General features: G+C 41.4%; 1 protein-coding gene across 1 annotated transcript in view; it reads right to left on the bottom strand.

Moving 5' to 3' along the window:
- Positions 1-9,856, bottom strand: part of LOC124742170 (E3 ubiquitin-protein ligase BRE1A-like) — a 31,108-nt gene extending 21,252 nt beyond the window's left edge. The window contains exon 1 of the mRNA XM_047248758.1: positions 8,858-9,856. Coding sequence (XP_047104714.1) covers positions 8,858-9,856 — 999 coding nt within the window. The remainder of the gene's footprint in view (positions 1-8,857) is intronic.
- Positions 9,857-23,989: the final 14,133 nt, after the last annotated feature.

Consider the following 23,989-nt stretch of genomic DNA (forward strand, 5'->3'; position numbering starts at 1 on the left):
AGCGGCTCCTGGGAGACCAGTATTAGTTTCCGATGCACCAATGCAGCTTTATTGTATCCGATGGTCCTTCACATTAACGATGAAACACAAAAATTGCGTCGGTATTTCATTCAAATGGCACAATGCCGAAAGGGTACAAGAAGACTGAATCTTTGCATTGTTTGTGCATGGCTTTGAGCGTTTCCAGGGAGACCAGTTTTAGATTCCGATGCACCAATGCAGCTTTGCTGTATCCGATGGACCTTAACATTGACGAATTAACACAGATATTGAGTCGGGATTTAATTGAAATGGCACAATGGCGACGTAAGTACAAGAGGACTGACTCTTCTCATAGTTTGTGGTTTGCTATGAGCGTTTCCTGGAGGACAAGTCCTCGATTCCGATGCGCCAATGCAGCTTTACTGAATCCGATGGATACATTGTCGATGAAACACAAAAATTTCGTCGGGATTTAATTCGCACGGCACAATGCCAACAAGGTACAGGAAGACTTACTCTTGTCATTGTTTGTGGTTGGCTTTGAGCGTCTGCTGGGAGACCAGTATTAGATTCCGATGCACCAATGCAGCTCTACTGTATCCGATGGACCATCACATTGACGATGAAACACAGAAATTGCTTCGGGATTTAATTCAAATGGCACAATGCCAAGAATGTACAAGAAGACTGACTCTTCTCACTGTTTGTGGTTTGCTTTGAGCGGTTTCTGGGAGACCAGTATTAGATTCCGATGCATCAATGTAGCCATACTGTAACCGATGGGCCTTCACATTGACGATGAAACACCGAAATTGCGTCGGGATTTAATTCAAATGGCTCAATGCCGACAAGGTACACGGAGACTGACTCTGCTCATTGTTTGTGGTTTGCTTTGAGCATTACCTCAGAGACCAGTATTAGATTCCGATGCATTAATGCAGCTTTAGTGTATCCGATGGACCTTCACATTGACGATGAAACACAGAAATTGCGTCGGGATTTAATTCCAATGGCACAAAGCCGACAAGGTACAAAAGACTGACTGTTCTCATTGTTTGTGCTTTGCTCTGAGCGTTTCCTGGGACACCTGTATTAGTTTCCGATGCACCTATGCAGCTTTAATGTATCCGGAGGACCTTCACATTCACGAAGAAACATAGAAAATGTGTCAGGATTTAATTCAAATGGCACAATGGTGACGTAAGTACAAGAAGACTGACTCTTCTCATTGTTTGTGGTACGCCATGAGCGTTTCCTGGGTGACCAGTATTATATTCTGATGCACAAATGCAGCTTTGCAGTATCCGATGGATACATGGTGATGAAACAATGAAATTGCGTCGGGATTTAATTCAAATGGCAAAAAGCCGACAAGATAGAGGAAGGCTGTCTCTTCTCATTGTTTGTGGTTTGCTTAGAGCGTTTCCTGGGAGACCAGTATTAGATTCCGATGCTCCAATGCAGCTTTACCTTACCCGATGGACCTTCACATTGACGATGAAACACAGAAATTGCTTCGGTATTTAATTCAAATGGCACAATGTCGACAAGGTACAAGAAGACTGACTATTCTCATTGTTTGTGGTTTGCTTTGAGCGTATCCTGGGAGACCAGTATCAGATTCCGATGCACCAATGCAGCTTTACTGTATACGATGGACCGTCACATTGACGATGAAACACAGAAATTGCCTCGGTATTTAATTCAAATGGCACAATGCCGACAAAGTACATACAGGCTGACTTTTCTCATTGTTTGTGCTTTGCTTTGAGCGTTTCCTGGGAGACCAGTATTAGATTCCGATGCACCAATGCAGGTTTACTGTATCCGATGGACCTTCACATTGACGATGAAACACAGAAATTGCTTCGGGATTTAATTCAAACGGCACAATGCCGACAAGGTACAGGAAGACTAACTCTTCTCATTGTTTGTGGTTGGCTTTGAGCGCTTCCTGGGAGTCCAGAATTAGATTCCGATGCACCAATGCTGCTTTACTGTTTCCGTTGGACCTTCACATTGAGAATGAAACACAGAAATTGCGTCGGGATTTGATTCAAATGGCACAATGCCGACAAGGTACTAGAAGACTGACTCTTCTCATTGTTTGTGGTTTGCTTTAAGCGCTTCCTGGGAGACCAATATTAGATTCCGACGCACCAATTGAGCTTTACTGTACCCGATGAACTATCATATTGACGATAAAACAAAAAAAATGCTTCCGGATTTAATTCAAATGGCACAATGACGACAAGGTACAAGAAGACTGACTCTTCTCATTGTTTGTGGTTTGCTGTAAGCGTTTCCAGGGAAACCAGTATTAGATACCGATGCATTAATGCAGCCTCACTGTATCCGATGGACCTTGACATTGACGATGAAATACAGAAATAGCCTCGGGATTGAAATCAAATAGCACAATCCCAACAAGGTACAAGTGGACTGACTCTTCTCATTGTTTGTGGTTTGCTTTGAGCGCTTCCTGGGAGACCAGTATTAGATTCCGATGCATCAATGTAGCCACACTGTAACCGATGGACCTACACATTGACGATGAAACACCAAAATTGGGTCGGGATTTAATTCAAATGGCTCAAAGCCGACGAGGTACAAGAAGACTGACTCTTCTCATTGTTTGTGGTTTGCTGTGAGCATTTCCGGGGAGACCAGATTCCGATGCATAGATGCAGCTTTACTTTATGCGATGGACCTTCACATTGACGATGAATCACAGAAATTGGGTCGGGATTTAATTCAAATGGCACAATGCCGACAAGGTACAAGAGGACTGACTCTTCTCATTGTTTGTGGTTTGCTGTGAGCGTTTCCTGGGACACCAGTGTTAGATATCGTTACACCTTTACAGCTTTAATGTATCCGTTGGACCTACACAATGACGATGAAACACAGAAATTGGGTCGGGATTTAGTACAAATTGCACAATGGCGACAAGGAACATGAAGACAGACTCTTCTCATTGTTTGTGGTTTGCTTTGAGCGTTTCCTGGAAGACCAGTATTAGTTTCCGATGCTCAAATGCAGCTTTAATGTTCCCGATTGACCTTCACATTGTCGATGAAACACAGAAATTGCGTCGGGATTTAATTTAAACTGCACAATGCCGACAAGGTACAAGAGGACTGACTCTTCTCATTGTTTGTGGTTTGCTTTGAGCATTTCCTGGGAGACAAGAATTAGATTCCGATGCACCAATGCAGCTTTACTGTATCCGATGGACCTTCACATTGACGAGTAAACATAGAAATTTTGTCGGTATTTCATTCAAAAGGCTCAATTTTTAACGAAATCGGCGGAAATGAATGGGATTGATTTGAAATTTCGTTAAAGAAGAATAATAAAATTTATCTGTTGTTTTTAAGTTAATTTTCTTTCGTGCGAACTTTGTTGTAGAACCACTCTCTTATTTTCGTGTGGTAATAAAAAATTTTTACTTAATTATTACGTACATTTAAGGAAAAAATAATATTTACGTGAACTCATATGAACTGGTTAAGAATATTAGGTTGAGAATTGGGTCCTTTAAATCATTCGGCCTTGGTATACACTTTCCTGATGCAGTGGATTTTTTGTTAAATATTTTTACTGAATTTTATCCCGGCACTAGCCATAGAACACAAGATTACCTCTATTAGCAGAAAATGTTTTAATTATTGCCAAGCCGACATTTATCACTGATCAAACCTACTTCATTACACATTTAAGATATTTTGAAAGAACCAAACTTTTTAAATTTCAATGTTAACTAACATTAGCTATCCGCCTACGAATGCACAAACGTATAATTAATTCAAATTTTATCAGCCACAGGATCACTGAAAAAGAAGAACAATTTCTTAATTCACCATTGATTTTTATGCATCTGTTCCCGATTTACGGGTTTGCTATTGTTGGTCGCGGCACAGCCCAGCAACACCGCTAAAAAAATGCTGAAAAATTCTTAAAGAAATTTTATAGATGACGTGGGCAAGCTAATTTACATAAATAATTCACACTTTTGATAAACTCTAATATATTTAGATCAAACAACAATACAACTCACATTAATTCGTAACGGATCGTCTAATGGCGGCTAAGTCCAGACAGAGACAAAAGAAGTCTACCCATTCGTAAAAAAAAACTTTTTCACAGTGTCCTACCGCAATGACTTCTGAACAGAGAAGACCAAAGAATACATAATGCATTGTGCTTAAATAGTATTGCTGACTATTAACATTTCTTTGCAAATTGACGATATTATTCTCTTCTGGCAACATTTTATATCTCTGCTATCGCAAATACTGACACATTTTACAATCACATAATAAATACAGAAAAATTCCTATCCTAAATACAGAGAAATATTACAACAAAAAATATAAGGAGAATAACAAATGTCTTTTACACCACATTCAGTAATATTTTTGTTCAATAATTACGATATATACAACTTGCCCAGAGCGGCGTATGTGGTACAAATAAACTCCTTTTTTTTTTTTTTAATAACGTGAGTTTGCCAGGGAACGTTACATTGCCCCCTGGCAGCATTTGGCAAAGAGTTTTTACACTTTGACACAATGGTGCCAGTAACGTTCTTTACACTTGTATATTTTACGGAATGGCTCTTTTATTTAGTCCCAGGATTATATAAGTTCATGGCTCCCCCATTTGGGCGTAGGCAAACAGGAAACCTGGGCAAAACTGTGCCGGAGCCCAGCCATCCCAGTTGGTTCGTGGTCAATATTGTCTCTTTAGCAGTTATTCATTTGAATTAAATTAGCAGTTCGTCACAAACGGTTACACAATTACACAATATCACAGTCACATACAGTTCGACGGAAGTTTTTTTGTGTATGATACTATTATTCTTGTGATACACTACAAGGACACTTGTCCTAGGATATATCACTTACGGACATACATAGTAAATGTTCAATGTTTATCGAAATGAAGTCATTGACATGTTATTCAGTTTATGTGAACATAAAAAAAAATCAATAATGCTGTATTTGGTGAGCGGTGCGGAGTGATTGTTGAGCGGCGCTCGGCGCGGCGCGCTGACTCCGTGTAGGTCACCGCCCCCGGCGTTGACAGCTACGGCGCGAAGGGGCGTGGCTGTCTGTCTGGTCTGCTACGGGCTGCTGCGGCCGCTGCATAGCTGATGTAGCCGGATGCGCGTTGGATATCCGCTCGCCCGTGCGACGTTTTCTTGCAGTGCTCCAGGAAACATGCAACAAGTTCAGAAACAGTGTACTATCCTTATAGGCATTTTTCCTGCTGTGGGAAAGAACGCACACAGTTAGTGGCAGTTATTACTCAGTAGGCCTTCACTAGTCTGGTTTGCACAATATTTCGTTGTCACAGTAACACGTTTTATGGGCACACAATATTTTTCACCATGTCATGACTTGTCATTAGTCACACGCAAGTTTTCACCTTAGGACAAAATGTATCTTCGTAGTCAATGCGCTTTCCTAGCGTCCCTTGACACACAAAGAGTTAAAGTTTGACACTAGCTTGATCCACCATCCGTTATCGGTTCACTGTTCGTGTCGTGCTAGTTCCTTGTCCACTTGCACACACGGCGATGATACAGTTTTTTATCACTTATACACAACTATTCCGTGACGTATTGCTGCAGGTTTAACAGTCACTGTCTGTCTCTGCCGCACAATACTGCACTTTTGTTTAAGTTCCTTTATTTTTATTTACAATGTCCGCTGTGCAATTTTTTTTTTTTTTTTTTTTTGTAATAGCACATTCGTAACTCTTTACCAAGGTGTGATATTTGCGTACATGGTAACAAAATATTAAAATTTGGTATTAGTTTGCCCAAAAGTCATCTATATTCGTGTTCGAGTAGATTTTATTTGTGCATTCCAGCCGGATTCAGGCATATTGTTCAATAACTCCTTTGAACTCATGTCACACTTTACTATCAACGTCCTACGTAACTACAGTGTAGTCTCTGTAGGCAAAAATTGACTTGGACTGTATCTGGCTAGCTCTTTTTTACTGTTTGAATCTGCACATGCTTCAATTGAAGCTTTTTTGTGCGTAACTTTGCATTACATAAATTTGCAACAAGTTTGCCTCCCGTGGTGCCCTCGGGTCACTACTGGGTGCATTATTTTCTCTAATAACATTGGTTAGATAATAAAGTTCTCAGGGCCTCATATTATTGATATTATTCTGGGTTCGAATCTGTCAATCTGACAGCTACACATATATACATACATACACATAATAGAGAAGATTGTGCCAAGAAATATTTCAAATTTGGGCACATAGAAAATTATGTAGTACACTAACTAATCATTACTAAAATGTTCTTTTTGATTGAACTCTGTCACAGCTTAACACTACAAATAATTGCACTAATCAGATTATCTGTGCAAACATTTAGAGCATGTTCTAGATAACACAAATTAAAAGAGTACATAACACAAATATCCATACACATAAGAAAGTCAATCATATTCTTATAACTAAACACTTCTACACTAGTACATTATCTCTAAAGATCACACATCATTAATGTTCATTATTTACAAAAGAATGGTGTCCACATAGGACTATTAGTCTTTTACTGTAGGAATGCTTTCACATCCTTACGCGGATACAGTCCCCGTACTCTCCCTGAGTGGGGATCTGCTAAGAGATAGCTACACTCATGTGGCACACTTACTACTCTAAAAGGTCCATTGTACACCAATTGCCACTTGCTATTCTGTTTCAAGGATGCCGAGGACTTAGGATGATTGCGTAAGAGTACCAAGTCCCCAACACTAAATTTTTGGTTATTCGTCACATGTCGATTATATTTTTCTTTCCTTTTTTGAGCGCACCTGGTAAGGTTGCACCCTGCTTTTCTTATCTTGTGTGCTTATATACAATGTATAACCTGAAAAATTTATTTAACTCTCCAAATGTTCGTAAAAAAACTTTTTCCTTCTTGGGCCAAGGAATGGAGTATGAGGCTCGACAGTAAGTTTTGTGAGGCTTTACCTCGATATTGTACTGATATCCCTTAACAATTCCTGGTCGTTCTGAAAATACATCTGCATAATTAGATAATAACTGTACCAAATCCTGCTGTTGCATAGAGTTCAAATTTTCGGACTGTGATACTTTGTTCACAAGTGCGTCCACATTTGCTTTTAATTGATCATCTTGTACGTCAGGATAATAGAGATTCTGACCTAGACAATGATTGTCTAAATGTAGTATCCACTGATTCCTACACCTTATGTTAATAGCGTTACAATTAGGTACAGGTACCTCTTCAGATCTGAGCATGGACAATTCTATTCTCCTACCAGCATTCATCAAGCTTAATTTTCCCCGAGAAAGGTCGATTATTGCGTCCCTTTCTCTTAAAAAATCTACCCCCAAAATGCAGGCTACCTTTAAACCCTTTACTACCAGGAATGAGCACGCTATGGCTTCATCCCCTACATACATCTCTACCCGCACTTGGAGTTTAATTATTTGTCGCTGTGCACTTATGGCTCCAGTGACTTTATTATGGCTCCAGTGACTTTACAATTATTCACGGGAAAAGTCAGCATACGCCTTTCCTTCCCCAGTACTTTGAATAAGTCCATACTCATAACACTGACAGTAGCACCTGTATCTACGACCGCTTGCACATCAATATTGTTAATTTTGATCTCTATTATCGCTTATACTTTGTCTTTGTGCTCCTTTATGCACGTGGATGGTTCAGTTATTAATTCATCTCCCATCTGTACCCCGTCATTATACCTAAGGATACAGATTTTGTTCGGTGTTTTGTTCTGTGTCGGGCTGCTCTCACTCCAAACCTCAGCCGACGATGGAGAGCGTATCTCGGCTGCATCTAGTTTGTTGAATTATTGCTAGTGGATGGGCGTGGCTGCTCTGTGTCACTGACCTCCACTATGTGCACGTTGTGTTGCGTCGGCCGCCACGGTTGCGCAATTGGCGCATTTTGTGGTGGCGGTCGGTTATTGTCATATCTATCACTGTTTTGCCGGTCCGGACTGGGCCTCTGGTTCTGCGGCCAAGTTCGGTTTGCATCATTATAAGTATTAGTGTTGCTCGGCCCCCTGGCATTTTTCCATCTATTATTGCTTGGTGGGCCTGTCTCATACCGGTCATCGAACCTCCTTTTCCGGTCATTATTCACCGGCGGACTATTGCCGTTCCGGTCTCTACCTCTATTTCCGTTTTGTGCATACTCTTGTCTCCTATTATTACCTCCGCCGTTTCCATTACTTGGTGGAGGCGTGTTATTTCTACCATTTCTATAACCGTTTCCGTTACTTCTAGCCTGTTCAGTGGCTGCCTTAACATCCTCCTGAATCAGGTCAATTGAGTCCAGAACAGACAAGAAATGTTCCATATCATTTTCAGGCACGTGTATAAGTTTTTCCTTTACATGTATCGGCAAGTGTGATTTCAAAAGTCTGATCAAATCCCGGGATGAAATCTGTTCGTCCCAGTAACGGGTCTTATTAATGTACTTCTCGAAATATTTTCGCAAATTGCCTAGTCGTGGAGAATACGGCTCTGGATTATATACCTCCTTCCGTAATCTCTCCTGGATACATGTTGACCAATATTTGGCCAAGAATGCTTTTTCAAATTGCTCATATGTATCACAACTGTCAGCTGCTTCGGTTGCCCATAATGCAGCATCTCCTTGTATGTAAGACATAACGAGCTGTATTTTCTGGGTATGACTCCAAACGCTAGGCAAAATGTTTCCAAATCCCTTGATAAACACTACAGGGTGAACAGATTTCTTCTCCGTTGTAAAGATCTGAAACTGTCGGTTCCTAATCAAGCTTTCTTCAATCACTACTTTGGAATGACATTTATTTGTTTCGCTTACATTGGTTGCCTGTTCTGTCTCGCAGTCGCAATTTTTTACTGCAGTATTTATATGCCTATCATTGTTGGACCTGGCTGGCGTGACATACGCCCGTGCCTCGTCATGCCGCAAGCTAAGCTCCAACTCGGCAAGACGACGGTCCACACTCCGCTGCCACAGCGGAATGTCTTTGTGCACTATCCTTTTTAGATCTTGCACATCCGCACTTGAGCCCACATCTCTGGCCTCAATTGCGGCGTGCACTTTCTGATCTATTTCTTTTATGACTTCATTTTCTACTTTGTGCACTTGTTCGGTCACTTTGTTCTCAATTACTTGAGTTGTGTCAATTTCTAGTTGTTCGACCCTATTAGTCAGGACACTGATTTCCTCTACTATATTGGCGTTAGCCACTTGAACACTATCTACTCTTTCGCTTAATTCTTGCACCGTTTTGGGTATGGTTTCATATTTTTGTTTCAAACTAACAATCTCACTTTGCATAACTTCTAAAGTTTGCATCAACTGCAAGTCCCTCTCATGCAGGCGTCGGTCACGCTCTGCTTGTTTAGCATCACGTTCTCTATCGCGCTCTGCTTGTTTGGCAAATTCAGCTACCAATCTCTGGTCACGCTCTGCTTGTTCAGCATCACGTTCTCTATCGCGTTCTGCTTGTTTAGCATCACGTTCTCTATCGCGTTCTGCTTGTTTAGCATCACGTTCTCTATCACGCTCTGCTTGCACACGTACAAATTCAGCTTGGAAATTGAGCATGCGCTCGAACATAACTCTTAATGATTGCACTTCTGACACCTCACCACTCTCTGGTCCGTGTCCAGTGCTTGCGGATGGCACAGTATTTCCGCTATCAACTGAATCACTGGGTGGCAATGGCAACATTTCTTGTCCTTCTGCCCCCAGATTCTCACATTGTACTTCCTGAACTACGTCACTAACATTACTTTGTGTCCCACTTTCCAACTCGGTATCACTACTTACTGACTGTTGCTCATTATCCATGTTGATATCTTTCTGACTACGCAATCTAACCATAGTAAACTAAAGAAATAAAATCTGAACTAAATATCCTAACACTCAGGTTTCACTGACATAATCACACAAGAAATGGACATTAACTAATACACACTTACTATATACTACAATGACTAACTACCTAAATGTCCTGTTATTTTAAAACAATTTACTAACAACAAGCACACCACTAATGATCCGAGAACACTGCACTGAGGCTACTATACTACCCACAGGACAACTACACTGTAGCTTTACCTTTTGGTGATCTATCTTGGGTGCAGCTGCCCCCTGATATTGTGGTAGGTAATTAATTTTTCGAAATATTGAGCTCTCTTCTTCAACTTGCCTCTGGGTACATAGTGTTCTCATGCAAAAAATCATACACAGGTATTACCACACAATATTGGTTATGCAATACATACAATACATAGAAAAATTGTTAAATGTTCTGCAACAAAGTTCGACTATATTAATTCCCTAGTTATCTCACGGGTATTTAGTGGCCACTGCATATTCGAGCCCCACGTTGGGCGCCAATTTAACGAAATCGGCGGAAATGAATGGGATTGATTTGAAATTTCGTTAAAGAAGAATAATAAAATTTATCTGTTGTTTTTAAGTTAATTTTCTTTCGTGCGAACTTTGTTGTAGAACCACTCTCTTATTTTCGTGTGGTAATAAAAAATTTTTACTTAATTATTACGTACATTTAAGGAAAAAATAATATTTACGTGAACTCATATGAACTGGTTAAGAATATTAGGTTGAGAATTTGGTCCTTTAAATCATTCGGCCTTGGCATACACTTTCCTGATGCAGTGGATTTTTTGTTAAATATTTTTACTGAATTTTATCCCGACACTAGCCATAGAACACAAGATTACCTCTATTAGCAGAAAATGTTTTAATTATTGCCAAGCCGACATTTATCACTGATCAAACCTACTTCATTACACATTTAAGATATTTTGAAAGAACCAAACTGTTTAAATTTCAATGTTAACTAACATTAGCTATCCGCCTACGAATGCACAAACGTATAATTAATTCAAATTTTATCAGCCACAGGATCACTGAAAAAGAAGAACAATTTCTTAATTCACCATTGATTTTTATGCATCTGTTCCCGATTTACGGGTTTGCTATTGTTGGTCGCGGCACAGCCCAGCAACACCGCTAAAAAAATGCTGAAAAATTCTTAAAGAAATTTTATAGATGACGTGGGCAAGCTAATTTACATAAATAATTCACACTTTTGATAAACTCTAATATATTTAGATCAAACAACAATACAACTCACATTAATTCGTAACGGATCGTCTAATGGCGGCTAAGTCCAGACAGAGACAAAAGAAGTCTACCCATTCGTAAAAAAAAACTTTTTCACAGTGTCCTACCGCAATGACTTCTGAACAGAGAAGACCAAAGAATACATAATGCATTGTGCTTAAATAGTATTGCTGACTATTAACATTTCTTTGCAAATTGACGATATTATTCTCTTCTGGCAACATTTTATATCTCTGCTATCGCAAATACTGACACATTTTACAATCACATAATAAATACAGAAAAATTCCTGTCCTAAATACAGAGAAATATTACAACAAAAAATATAAGGAGAATAACAAATGTCTTTTACACCACATTCAGTGATATTTTTGTTCAATAATTACGATATATACAACTTGCCCAGAGCGGCGTATATGGTACAAATAAACTCCTTTTTTTTTTTTTTAATAACGTGAGTTTGCCAGGGAACGTTACAAATTCCGACAGGGTACAAGCAGACTGACTATCGCATTGATTGTGCTTTGATTTGAGCTTCTCCTGGGAGACCAGTATTAGATTCCGATGCACCTAAGCTGCTATACTGTATCCGATGGACCTTTACATTGACGATGAAACACAGAAATTGCGTCGGGATTTAATTGAAATGGCATACTGCCGACAGGGTAGAAGAAGAGTGACTCTTCTCGTTGTATGTCGTTTGCTTTGAGCGTTTCCTGGGAGGCCAGTTATAGATTCCGATGCACCAATGCAGCTTTATTGTATCTGATGGACCTTCACATTGACGATGAAACACAGAAGGTGCGTCGGGATTTAATTCAAATGGCACAATGCCGACAAGGTACAAGAAGACTGACTCTTCTCATTGTTTGTGGTCTTCTTTGGGCGTTTCCTGGGAGACCAGTTTTGCATACCGATGCACAAATGCAGCTTTACTGTATCCGATGGACCATCACATTGACGATGAAACACAGAAATTGCGTCTGGATTAAATTCAAACGGCACAATGCCTACAAGGTACAGGAGGTCTTACTCTTCTCATTGTTTGTGGTTTGCTTTGAACGTTTCCTCGGAGACCAGTATTAGATTCCGATGCACCTAAGCTGCTATACTGTATCCGATGGACCTTTACATTGACGATGAAACACAGAAATTGCATCGGGATCTAATTCAAATGGCATAATGCGGACCTAAATACAAGAAGACTGACTCTTCTCATTGTATCTGGTTTGCTCTGAGCGTTTCCTGGGAGACCAGTATTAGATTCCGCCACACCATTGCAGCTTTACAGTATCCGATGGACATTCACATTGACGATGAAACACAAAAATTGCGTCGAAATTTCATTCAAAAAGCACAATGCCGACAGGGTACAAGACGACTGACTCCTCGCATTGTTTGTGCTTTGCTTTGAGTGTTTCCTGGGAGACCAGTATTAGATTCCGATGCACAAATGCAGCTTTACTATATCCGATGGATACATTGACGATGGAACACAGAAATTGCGTCGGGATTTAATTCAAATGGCAAAATGCCGACAAGGTTGAAGAAGAGTGACACTTCTCGTTGTTTGTGGTTTGCTTTGAGCGTTTCCTGGGAGGCCAGTTTAAGATTCCGATGCACCAATGCTGCTTTGCTGTAACCGATGGCGCTTCACATTGACGATGAAACACAGAAATTGCGTCGGGATTTAATTCAAATGGCATAATGCGGACAAGGTAGAAGAAGAGTGACTCTTCTCGTTGTTTGTGGTTTGCTTTGAGCGTTTCCTGGGAGGCCAGTTATAGATTCCGATGCACCAATGCAGCTTTATTGTATCCGATGGACCTTCACATTGACGATTAAACACAGATATTGAGTCGGGATTTAGTTTAAATGGCACAATGGCGACTTAAGTACAAGAGGACCGACTCTTCTCATTGTTTGTGGTTTGCTACGAGCGTTTCCTGGGGGACCAGTATTAGATTCCGATGCACCAATGGAGCCTTACTGTATCCAATGGATACATTGACGATGAAACACAGAAATTGCGTCGGGATTTAATTCAAATGGGAAAATGCCGACAAGGTAGAAGAAGAGTGACTCTTCTCGTTGTTTGTTGTTTGCTTTGAGCGTTTCCTGGGAGGCCAGTTTTAGATTCCACTGCACCAATGCCGCTTTATTGTATCCGATGGACTTCCACATTGACGATGAAACACAGAATTTGCGTCGGGATGTAATTCATATGGCACAATGCCGACAATGTACAAGGAGACTGACTCTTCGCATTGTTTGAGGTTTGCTTTGAGCGTTTCCTGGGAGACCAGTATTAGATTCCGATGCACCTATGCAGCTTAACTGTAACCGATGGACCTTCACATCGACGATGAAACACAGAAATTGCGTCTGGATTAGATTCAAACGGCACAATGCCGACAAGGTACAGGAGGTCTTACTCTTCTCATTGTTTGTGGTTTGCTTTGAACGTTTCCTCGGAGACCAGTATTAGATTCCGATGCACCAATGCAGCTCCACTGTATCCGATGGACCTTCACATTGACGATGAAACACAGAAAATGCCTCGGGATTTAATTCATATGGCACAATGCCGAGAATGTACAAGAAGACTGACCCTTCTCACTGTTTGTGGTTTGTTTTGAGCGTTTCCTGGGAGACCAGTATTAGATCCCGATTCATCAATGTAGCTATACTGTAACCGATGGACCTTCACATTGACGATGAAACAACGAAATTGCGTCGGGATTTAACTCAAATGGCACAATGCCGACAAGGTACTAGAAGACTGACTCTTCTCATTGTTTGTGGTTTGCTTTGAGCGATTCCTGGGAGACCAGTTTTACATACCGATGCACAAATGCAGCTTTACTTTATCCAATGGACCTTCACATTGACGATGATACACAGATATTGCATCGGAATCTAATTCTAATGGCACAATGCCGACATAAGTACAAAAAGACTGACTCATCTCATTGTTTGTGGTTTGCTTTGAGCGTTTCCAGGAAGAGCAGTATTAGATTCCGACGCACCATTGCTGCTTTACTGTATCCGATGGATATTCACATTGACAATGAAACACCGAAATTGCGTCCGGATTTACTTCAAATGGCTCAATGCCGACAAGGTACAAGAAGACTGACTCTTGTCGTTGTTTGTGGTTTGCTTTGAGCGTTTCCTGGGAGACCAGTATTAGATTCCGATGCATAGATTCGGCTTTACTTTAAGCGATGGACCTTCACATTGACGATGAATCACAGAAATAGGATCGGGGTTTAATTCAAATGGCACAAAGCCGACAAGGTACAAGAGGACTGACCCTTCTCATTGTTTGTGGTTTGCTTTGAGCGTTTCCTGGGACACCTGTGTTAGATATCGTTACACCTTTACAGCTTTAATGTATCCGATGGACCTTCACAATGACGATGAAACACAGAAATTGCGTCGGGATTTAGTTCAAATTGCACAATGGCGACGAGGAACAAGAGGACAGACTCTTCTCATTGTTTGTGGTTTGCTTCGAGCGTTTCCTGGAAGACCAGTATTAGTTTCCGATGCACCAATGCAGCTTTAATGTACCCGATGGACCTTCACATTGACGATGAAACACAGAAATTGCGTCGTGATTTAATACAAATATCACAATGCCGACAAGGTACAAGAAGACTGACTCTTCTCATTGTTTGTGGTTTGCTTTGAGCGTTTCATGGGAGACCAGTATTAGATTGCAATACAGCTTTACTGTATCCGATGGACCTTCACATTGACGATGAAACACATAAATTGCGTCGGGATTTAATTCAAACTGCACAATGCCGACAAGGTACAAGAGGACTGACTCTTCTCATTGTTTGTGGTTAGCTTTGAGCGTTTCATGGGAGACCAGTATTAGATTGCAATGCAGCTTTACTGTATCCGATGGACCTTCTCATTGATGATGAAACACATAAATTGCGTCGGGATTTAATTCAAATGGCACAATGCCGACAGGGTACAAGAAGACTGACTCTTCGCATTGTGTGTGGTTTGCTCTGAGCGTTTCCTGGGAGACCACTATTAGATTCCGATGCACCAATGCAGCTTTACTGTATCTCATAGATACATTGACGATGAAACGCAGAAATTGCGTCGGGATTTAATTGAAATGGCAAAATGCCGACAAGGTAGAAGAAGAGTGACTCTTCACGCTGTTTGTGGTTTGCTTTAAGCGTTTCCTGGGTAGCCAGTTTTAGATTCCGATGCACCAATGCTGCTTTACTGTATCCGATGGATACATTGACGATGAAACACAGAAATTGCGTCGGGATTTAATTCCAATGGCAAAATGCCGACAAGGTAGAGGAAGAGTGACTCTTCTCGTTGTTTGTTGTTTGCTTTGAGCGTTTCCTGGGAGGCCAGTTTTAGATTCCACTGCACTAATGCTGCTTTACTGTATCAGATGGACGTTCACATTGACGATGAAACACAGAATTTGCATCGTGATGTAATTCAAATGGCACAATGCCGACAAGGTACAAGAAGACTGACTCTTCTCATTGTTTGTGGTTTGCTCTGAGCGTTTCCTCGGACACCAGTATTACTTTCCGATGCACCTATGCAGCTTTAATGCATCCGGTGGACCTTCACATTGACGAATGGCACAATGCCGACAAGGTACAAGAAGACTGACTCATCTCATTGTTTGTGGTTTGCTTTGAGCATTTCCTGGGAGACCAGTATTAGATTTAGATGCACAAATGCAGCTTCACTGTATCCGATGGACCTTCACATTGGCGATGAAACTGAGAAATTGCGTCGGTATTTAATTCAAGCGGCACAATGCCGACAAGGTACTAGAAGACTGACTCTTCTCATTGTTTGTGGTTTTTCTTTGAGCGTTTCCTGGGAGACCAGTATTAGATTCAGATACACCAAAGCAGCTTTACTGTATCCGATGGACCTTCACATTGGCGATGAAACTGAGAAATTGCGACGGGATTTAATTCAAGTGGCTCAATGCCGACAAGGTACTAGAAGACTGACTTTTCTCATTGTTTGTGGTTTGTTTTGATCGTTTCATGGGTGACCAGTATTAGATTACGATGCACCAATGCAGCTTTACTGTATCCAATGGACCATCACATTGACGATGATACACATAAATAGCATCGGGATCTAATTCAAATGGCACAATGCCGACTTAAGTACGAGAAGACTGACTCTTCGAATTGTTTGTGCTTTGCTTTGAGCGTTTCCAGGGACATTAGTATTAGATTACGTTGCAACAATGCAGCTTTACTGTATCCGATGGACCTTCACATTGACGAATAAACACAGATATTGAGTCGGGATTTAATTCAAATGGCACATTGGCGACTTAAGTACAAGATTACTGACTCTTCTCATTCTTTGTGGTTTGCTATGAGCGTTTCTTGGGGGACCAGTATTAGATTCCGATGCTCCAATGCAGTTTTACTGTATCCGATGGATACATTGGCGATGAAACACAGACATTGCGTCGGGAATTAATTCAAATGGCAAAATGCCGACAAGGTAGAAGAAGAGTGACTCTTCTCGTTGTTTGTGGTTTGCTTTGACCGTTTCCTGGGAGGCCAGTTTTAGATTCCGATGCACCAATGCTGCTTTACTGTATCCGATGGACCTTCACATTGACGATGAAACACAGAAATTGCGTCGGGATGTAATTCAAATGGCACAATGCCGACAATGTACAAGATGACTGACTCTTCTCATTGTTTTTGGTTTGCTTTGTACGTTTCCTGGGAGACCAGTATTGGATTCCGATGCACCTATGCAGCTTAACTGTATTCGATGGACCTTCACATTGACGATGAAACACAGAAATTGCGACGGTATTTAATTCAAATGGCACAATGCTGACAAGGTACAAGAAGACTGACTCTTCTCATTGTTTGTGGTTTGTTTTGAAGGTTTCATGGGTGACAAGTATTAGATTACGATGCACCAATGCAGCTTTACTGTATCCGATGGATCTTCACATTGACGATGAAACACAGAAATTGCGTCGGGATTTAATTCAAACGGCACAATGCCGACAAGGTACAGGAAGTCTTACTCTTCTCATTGTTTGTGGTTTGTTTTGATCGTTTCCTGGGAAACCAGTATTAGATTTCGATGCACCAATGCAACACTACTGTATCCGATGGACCTTCACATTGACGATGAAACACAGAAAATGCGTCGGGATTTAATTCAAATGGCACAATGCCGAGATTCTAAAAGAGAGACTGACTCTTCTCACTGTTTGTGGTTTGCTTTGAGCGTTTCCTGGGAGACCAGTATTAGATTCCGATGCATCAATGTAGCTATACTGTAACCGATGGACCTTCACGTTGACGATGAAACACCGAAATTACGTCGGGATTTAATTCAAATGGCTCAATGCCGACAAGGTACACCAAGACTGATTCTGCTCATTGTATGTGGTTTGCTTTGAGCGTTACCTCGGAGACCAGTTTTAGATTCCGATGCACCTATGCAGGTTTACTGCTTCCGATGGACCTTCACATTGACGATGAAACACAGAAATTGCGTCGGGATTTAATTTGAATGGCACAATGCCGACAAGGTACAGGAAGACTTACTCTTCTCATTGTTTGTGGTTTGCTTTGAGCGCTTCCTGGGAGACCAGTATTAGATTCCGATGCACCATTGCAGCTTTAGTATATCCGATGGACGTTCACATTGACGATGAAACACAGATATTGCGTCGGGAGTTAATTCAAATGGCACAATGCCGTCAAGGAACAAGAAGACTGACCTTTCTCATTGTTTGTGGTTTGTTCTGAGCGTTTCCTGGGACACCAGTATTAGTTTCGGATGCACCTATGCAGCTTTAATGTATCCGGTGCACCATCACATTGACGAAGAAACACAGAAATTGCATCGGAATGTAATTCAAATGGCACAAAGGTAACTTAAGTACAAGATGACAGACTCTTTTTATTGTTTGTGGTTTGCTATAAGCGTTTCCCGGGTGACCAGTACTAGATTCCGATGCACCAATGCAGCTTTGCAGTATCCAATGGATACATTGACGATGAAACACAGAAATTACGTCGGGATTTAATTCAAATGGCAAAATGCCGACAAGGTAGAGGAAGACTGACTCTTCTCATTGACTGTGGTTTGCTTTGAGCGTTTCCTGGAAGACCAGTATTAGATTCCGCTGCACCAAAACAGCTTTACTGTATCCGATGAACCTTCACATAGACGAGAAAACACAGAAATTTCTTCGGGATTTAATTTGAACGGCACAATGCCGACAAGGTATAGGAAGACTTACTCTTCTCATTCTTTGTGGTTTTTTTTAACGTTTCCTGGGAGACCATTACTAGATTCCGATGCACCTTTGCAGCTTTACTGTATCCGATGGACCTTCACATTGACGATGAAACACAGAGATTGCGTCGGTATTTAATTCAAATGGCACAATGCCGACAAGGTAAATGAAGACTGACTCCTCTCATTGTTTGTGGTTTGCTTTGAGCGTTTCATGGGAGACCAGTATTAGATTCCGCTGCACCAAAACAGCTTTACTGTATCCGATTGACCTTCACATTGACGATGAAACACAGAAATTGCGTCGGTATTTAATTCAAAAGGCACAATGCCGACAAGGTACATAAAGGCTGCCTTTTTTCTCATTGTTTGTGGTTTGCTTTGAGCGTTTCCTGGGAGACCAGTATTAGATTCCCATGCACCAATGCAGGTTTACTGTATCCGATGAACCTTCACATAGACGAGAAAACACAGAAATTGCTTCGGGATTTAATTTGAACGGCACAATGCCGACAAGGTATAGGAAGACTTACTCTTCTCATTGTTTGTGGTTTTTTTTAACGTTTCCTGGGAGACCATTACTAGATTCCGATGCACCTTTGCAGCTTTACTGTATCCGATGGACCTTCACATTGACGATGAAACACAGAGATTGCGTCGGTATTTAATTCAAATGGCACAATGCCGACAAGGTACATGAAGACTGACTCCTCTCATTGTTTGTGGTTTGCTTTGAGCGTTTCATGGGAGACCAGTATTGGATTCCGATGCACCAATGCAGCTTTACTGTATCCGATGGACCTTCACACTGACGATGAAACACAGAAATTGCGTCGGTATTTAATTCAAAAGGCACAATGCCGACAAGGTACAAGAACACTGACTTTTCTCATTGTTTATGGTTTGTTTTGAGCGTTTCATGGGTGACCAGTATTAGATTACGATGCACCAATGCGGCTTTACTGTATCTGATGGATCTTCACATTGACGATGAAACACAGAAATAGCGTCGGGATGTAATTCAAACGGCACAATGCCGACAAGGTACAGGAAGTCTTACTCTTCTCATTGTTTGTGGTTTGCTTTGAGCGTTTCCTGGGAGTCCAGTATTAGATTTCGATGCACCAATGCAACACTACTGAATCCGATGGACCTTCACATTGACGATGAAACACAGAAAATGCGTCGGGATTTAATTCAAATGGCACAATGCCGAGAATCTACAAGAGGACTGACTCTTCTCACTGTTTGTGGTTTGCTTTGAGCGTTTCCTGGGAGACCAGTATTAGATTCCGATGCATCAACGTAGCTATACTGTAACCGATGGACCTTCACATTGACGATGAAACACCGAAATTACGTCGGGATTTAATTCAAATGGCTCAATGCCGACAAGGTACACTAAGACTGATTCTGCTCATTGTTTGTGGTTTGCTTTGATCGTCTCCTGGGAGACCAGTTTTAGATACCGTTGCGCCAATGCATCTTTTCTATGTCCAATGGACATTCACATTGACGGTGGAACACACTAATTAAGTCGGGATTTATTTCAAATGTTACAATGCGGCAAGGTACAAGAAGTCTGCCTCTTCTCATTGTTTGTGGTTTGCTTTTAGCGCTTCCTGGGAGACCAGTTTTAGATTCCGACGCACCAATTGAGCTTTACTGTACCCGATGAACTTTCACATTGACGATAAAACACAGAAAATGCGTCGGGATTTAATTCAAATGGCACAATGACGACAAGGTACAAGAAGACTGACTCTTCTCATTGTTTGTGGTTTGCTTTGAGCGTTTCCTGGGGGACGAGTATTAGATTCCGATGCAACAATGCAGTATAACTGTATCCGATCTACCTTTGCATGTCTATGAAACACAGAAATTGCGTCGGGATTTAATTGAAATGGCACAATGCCGACAAGGTACAAGAAGACTGACTCTTCTCAATGTTTGTGGTTTGCAGTAAGCGTTTTCAGGGAAACCAGTATTAGACACCGTTGCATTAATGCAGCTTCACTGTATTCGATGGACCTTTATATTGACGATGAAATACAGAAATAGCCTCGGGATTGAAATCAAATAGCACAATCCCAACAAGGTACAAGTGGACTGACTCTTCTCATTAATTGTGGTAGGCTTTGAGCGTTTCCTGGGAGCCCAGAATTAGATTCCGATGCAATAGTGCAGCTTTAATGTTCCGATGGACCTACACATTGACGAGGAAACATAGAAATTGTATCGGGATTTAATTCAAATGGCAACTCTCCTCATTGTTTGTGGTTTGCTTTGAGCGCTTCCTGGGGGACCAGTATTAGATTCCGATGCATCAATGTAGCCATACTGCAACTGATGGACATTCACATTGACGATGAAACTCCAAAATTGCGTTGAGATTTAATTCAAATGGCTCAAAGCCGACAAGGTAGAAGAAGACTGACTCTTCTCATTGTTTGTGGTTTGCTTTGTGCGTTTCCTGGGAGACCAGTATTAGATTCCGATGCATAGATGCAGCTTTACTTTATGCGATGGACCTTCACATTGACGATGAAACACAGAAATTGGGTCGGGAATTAATTCAAATGGCACAATGCCGACAAGGTACAAGAGGACTGACTCTTCTCATTGTTTGTGGTTTGCTCTGAGCGTTTCCTGGGACACCAGTGTTAGATATCGTTACACCTTTACAGCTTTAATGTATCCGTTGGACCTACACAGTGACGATGAGACACAGAAATTGGGTCGGGGTTTGGTTCAAATTGCACAATGGCGACAAGGAACAAGAAGACAGATTCTTCTCATTGTTTGTGGTTTGCTTTGAGCGTTTCCTGGAACACCAGTATTAGTTTCCGATGCACCAATGCAGCTTTAATGTTCCCGATGGACCTTCACATTGACGATGAAACACAGAAATTGCGTTGGGATATAATTTAAACTGCACAATGCCGATAAGGTACAAGAGGACTGACTCTTCTCATTGTTTGTGGTTCGCTTTGAGCATTTCCTGGGAGACAAGTATTAGATTCCGATGCACCTAAGCAGCTATACTGTTTCCGATGGACCTTCACATTGACGATTAAACACAGATATAGAGTCGGGATGTAATTAAAAAGGCACAATGGCGACTTAAGTACAAGAGGACAGACTCTTCTCGTTGTTTGTGGTTTGCTTTGAGCGTTTCCTGGGAGGCCCGTTTTAGATTCCGATGCTCCGATGCTGCTTTACTGTATCCGATGGACCTTCACATTGACGATGAAACACAGACATTGCGTCCGGATTTTATTCAAATGGCATACTGCCGACAGGGTAGAAGAAGAGTGACTCTTCTCGTTGTTTGTGGTATGCTTTGAGCGTTTCCTGTTAGGCCAGTTATAGATTCCGATGCACCAATGCCACTTTATTGAATCTGATGGACCTTCACATTGACGATGAAACACAGAAATTGCGTCGTTATTTAATTCAAATGGCACAATGCCGACAAGGTACAAGAAGACTGACTCTTCTCTTTGTTTGTGGTTTTCTTTGGGCGTTTCCTGGGAGACCAGTTTTGCATACCGATGCACAAATGCAGCTTTACTGTATCCGTTGGACCTTCACATTGACGATGAAACACAGAAATTGCATCGGGATCTAATTCAAATGGCACAATGCCGACCTAAGTACAAGAAGACTGACTCTTCTCATTGTATCTGGTTTGCTCTGAGCGTTTCCTGGGAGACCAGTATTTGATTCCGATGCACCTAAGCAGCTATACTGTAACCGATGGACCTTCACATTGACGATGAAACACCAAAATTGCGTCGGGATTTAATTTAAACTGCACAATGCCGACAAGGTACAAGAGAACTGACTCTTCTCATTGTCTGTGGTTTGCTTTGAGCATTTCTCGGGAGACAAGTATTGGATTCCGATGCACCTAAGCAGCTATACTGTAACCGATGGACCGTCACATTGACGATGAAACACCAAAATTGCGTCGGGATTTAATTCAAATGGCACAATGCCGACAAGGTACAAGAAGACTGACTCTTCTCATTGTTTGTGGTTTTCTTTGGGCGTTTCTTGGGAGACCAGTTTTGCATACCGATGCACAAATGCAGCTTTACTGTATCCGATTGACCTTCACATTGACGATGAAACACAGAAATTGCATCGGGATCTAATTCAAATGGCACAATGCCGACCTAAGTACAAGAAGACTGACTCTTCTCATTGTATCTGGTTTGCTCTGAGCGTTTCCTGCGAGACCACTATTAGATTCCGACGCACCACTGCAGCTTTACAGTTTCCGATGGACATTCACATTGACGATGAAACACAAAAATTGCGTCGAAATTTCATTCAAAAGGCACAATGCCGACAGGGTACAAGAAGACTGACTCTTCGCATTGTTTGTGCTTTGCTTTGAGTGTTTCCTGGGAGACCAGAATTAGATTCCGATGCACCAATGCAGTTTTACTGTATCCGATGGATACATTGACGATGGAACACAGAAAATGCGTCGGGATTTAATTCAAATGGCAAAATGCCGACAACGTAGAAGAAGAGTGGCTCTTCTCGTTGTTTGTGGTTTGCTTTGAGCATTTCCTTTGAGGTCAGTTTTAGATTCCGATGCACCAATGTTGCGTTACTGTATCCGATGGACCTTCACACTGACGATGAAACACAGAAATTGCGTCGGGATTTAATTCAAATGGCATAATGCGGACAAGGTAGAAGAAGAGTGACTCTTCTCGTTGTCTGTGGTTTGCTTTGAGCATTTCCTGGGAGGCCAGTTTTAGATTCCGATGCACCAATGCAGCTTTATTGTATCTGATGGACCTTCACATTGACGATGAAACAGAGAAATTGCTTCGGGATTTAATTCAAATGGCACAATGGCGACGAGGAACAGGAAGACAGACTCTTCTCATTGTTTGTGGTTTGCTTTAAGCGTTTCCTGGAAGACCAGGATTAGTTTCCGATGCACCAAAGCAGCTTTAATGTACCCGATGGACCATCACATTGACGATGAAACACAGAAATTGCGTCGTGATTTAATACAAATATCACAATGCCGACAAGGTACAAGAAGATTGACTCGTCTCATTGTTTGTGGTTTGCTTTGAGCGTTTCATGGAAGACCAGTATTAGATTGCAATGCAGCTTTACTGTTTCCGATGGACCTTCACATTGACGATGAAACACATAAATTGCGTCGGGATTTAATTCAAACTGCACAATGCCGACAATGAACAAGAGGACTGACTCTTCTTATTGTTTGTGGTTTCCTTTGAGCATTTCCGGGGAGACCAGTATTAGATTCCGATGCACCAATGCAGCTTTACTGTATCCGATGGACCTTCACATTGGCGATGAAACTCAGAAATTGCGTCGGGATGTAATTCAAATCGCACAATGTCGACAACATACTAGAAGACTGACTCTTCTCATTGTTTGTGGTTTGCTTTGGGAGTTTCTTGGGAGACCAGTTTTACATACCGATGCACAAATGCAGCTTTACTGTTTCCGATGGACGTTCACATTGACGAT

Source organism: Schistocerca piceifrons, unplaced genomic scaffold (genome assembly GCF_021461385.2).
Source record: "Schistocerca piceifrons isolate TAMUIC-IGC-003096 unplaced genomic scaffold, iqSchPice1.1 HiC_scaffold_2167, whole genome shotgun sequence".
Classification (NCBI taxonomy): Eukaryota; Metazoa; Arthropoda; class Insecta; order Orthoptera; family Acrididae; genus Schistocerca; species Schistocerca piceifrons.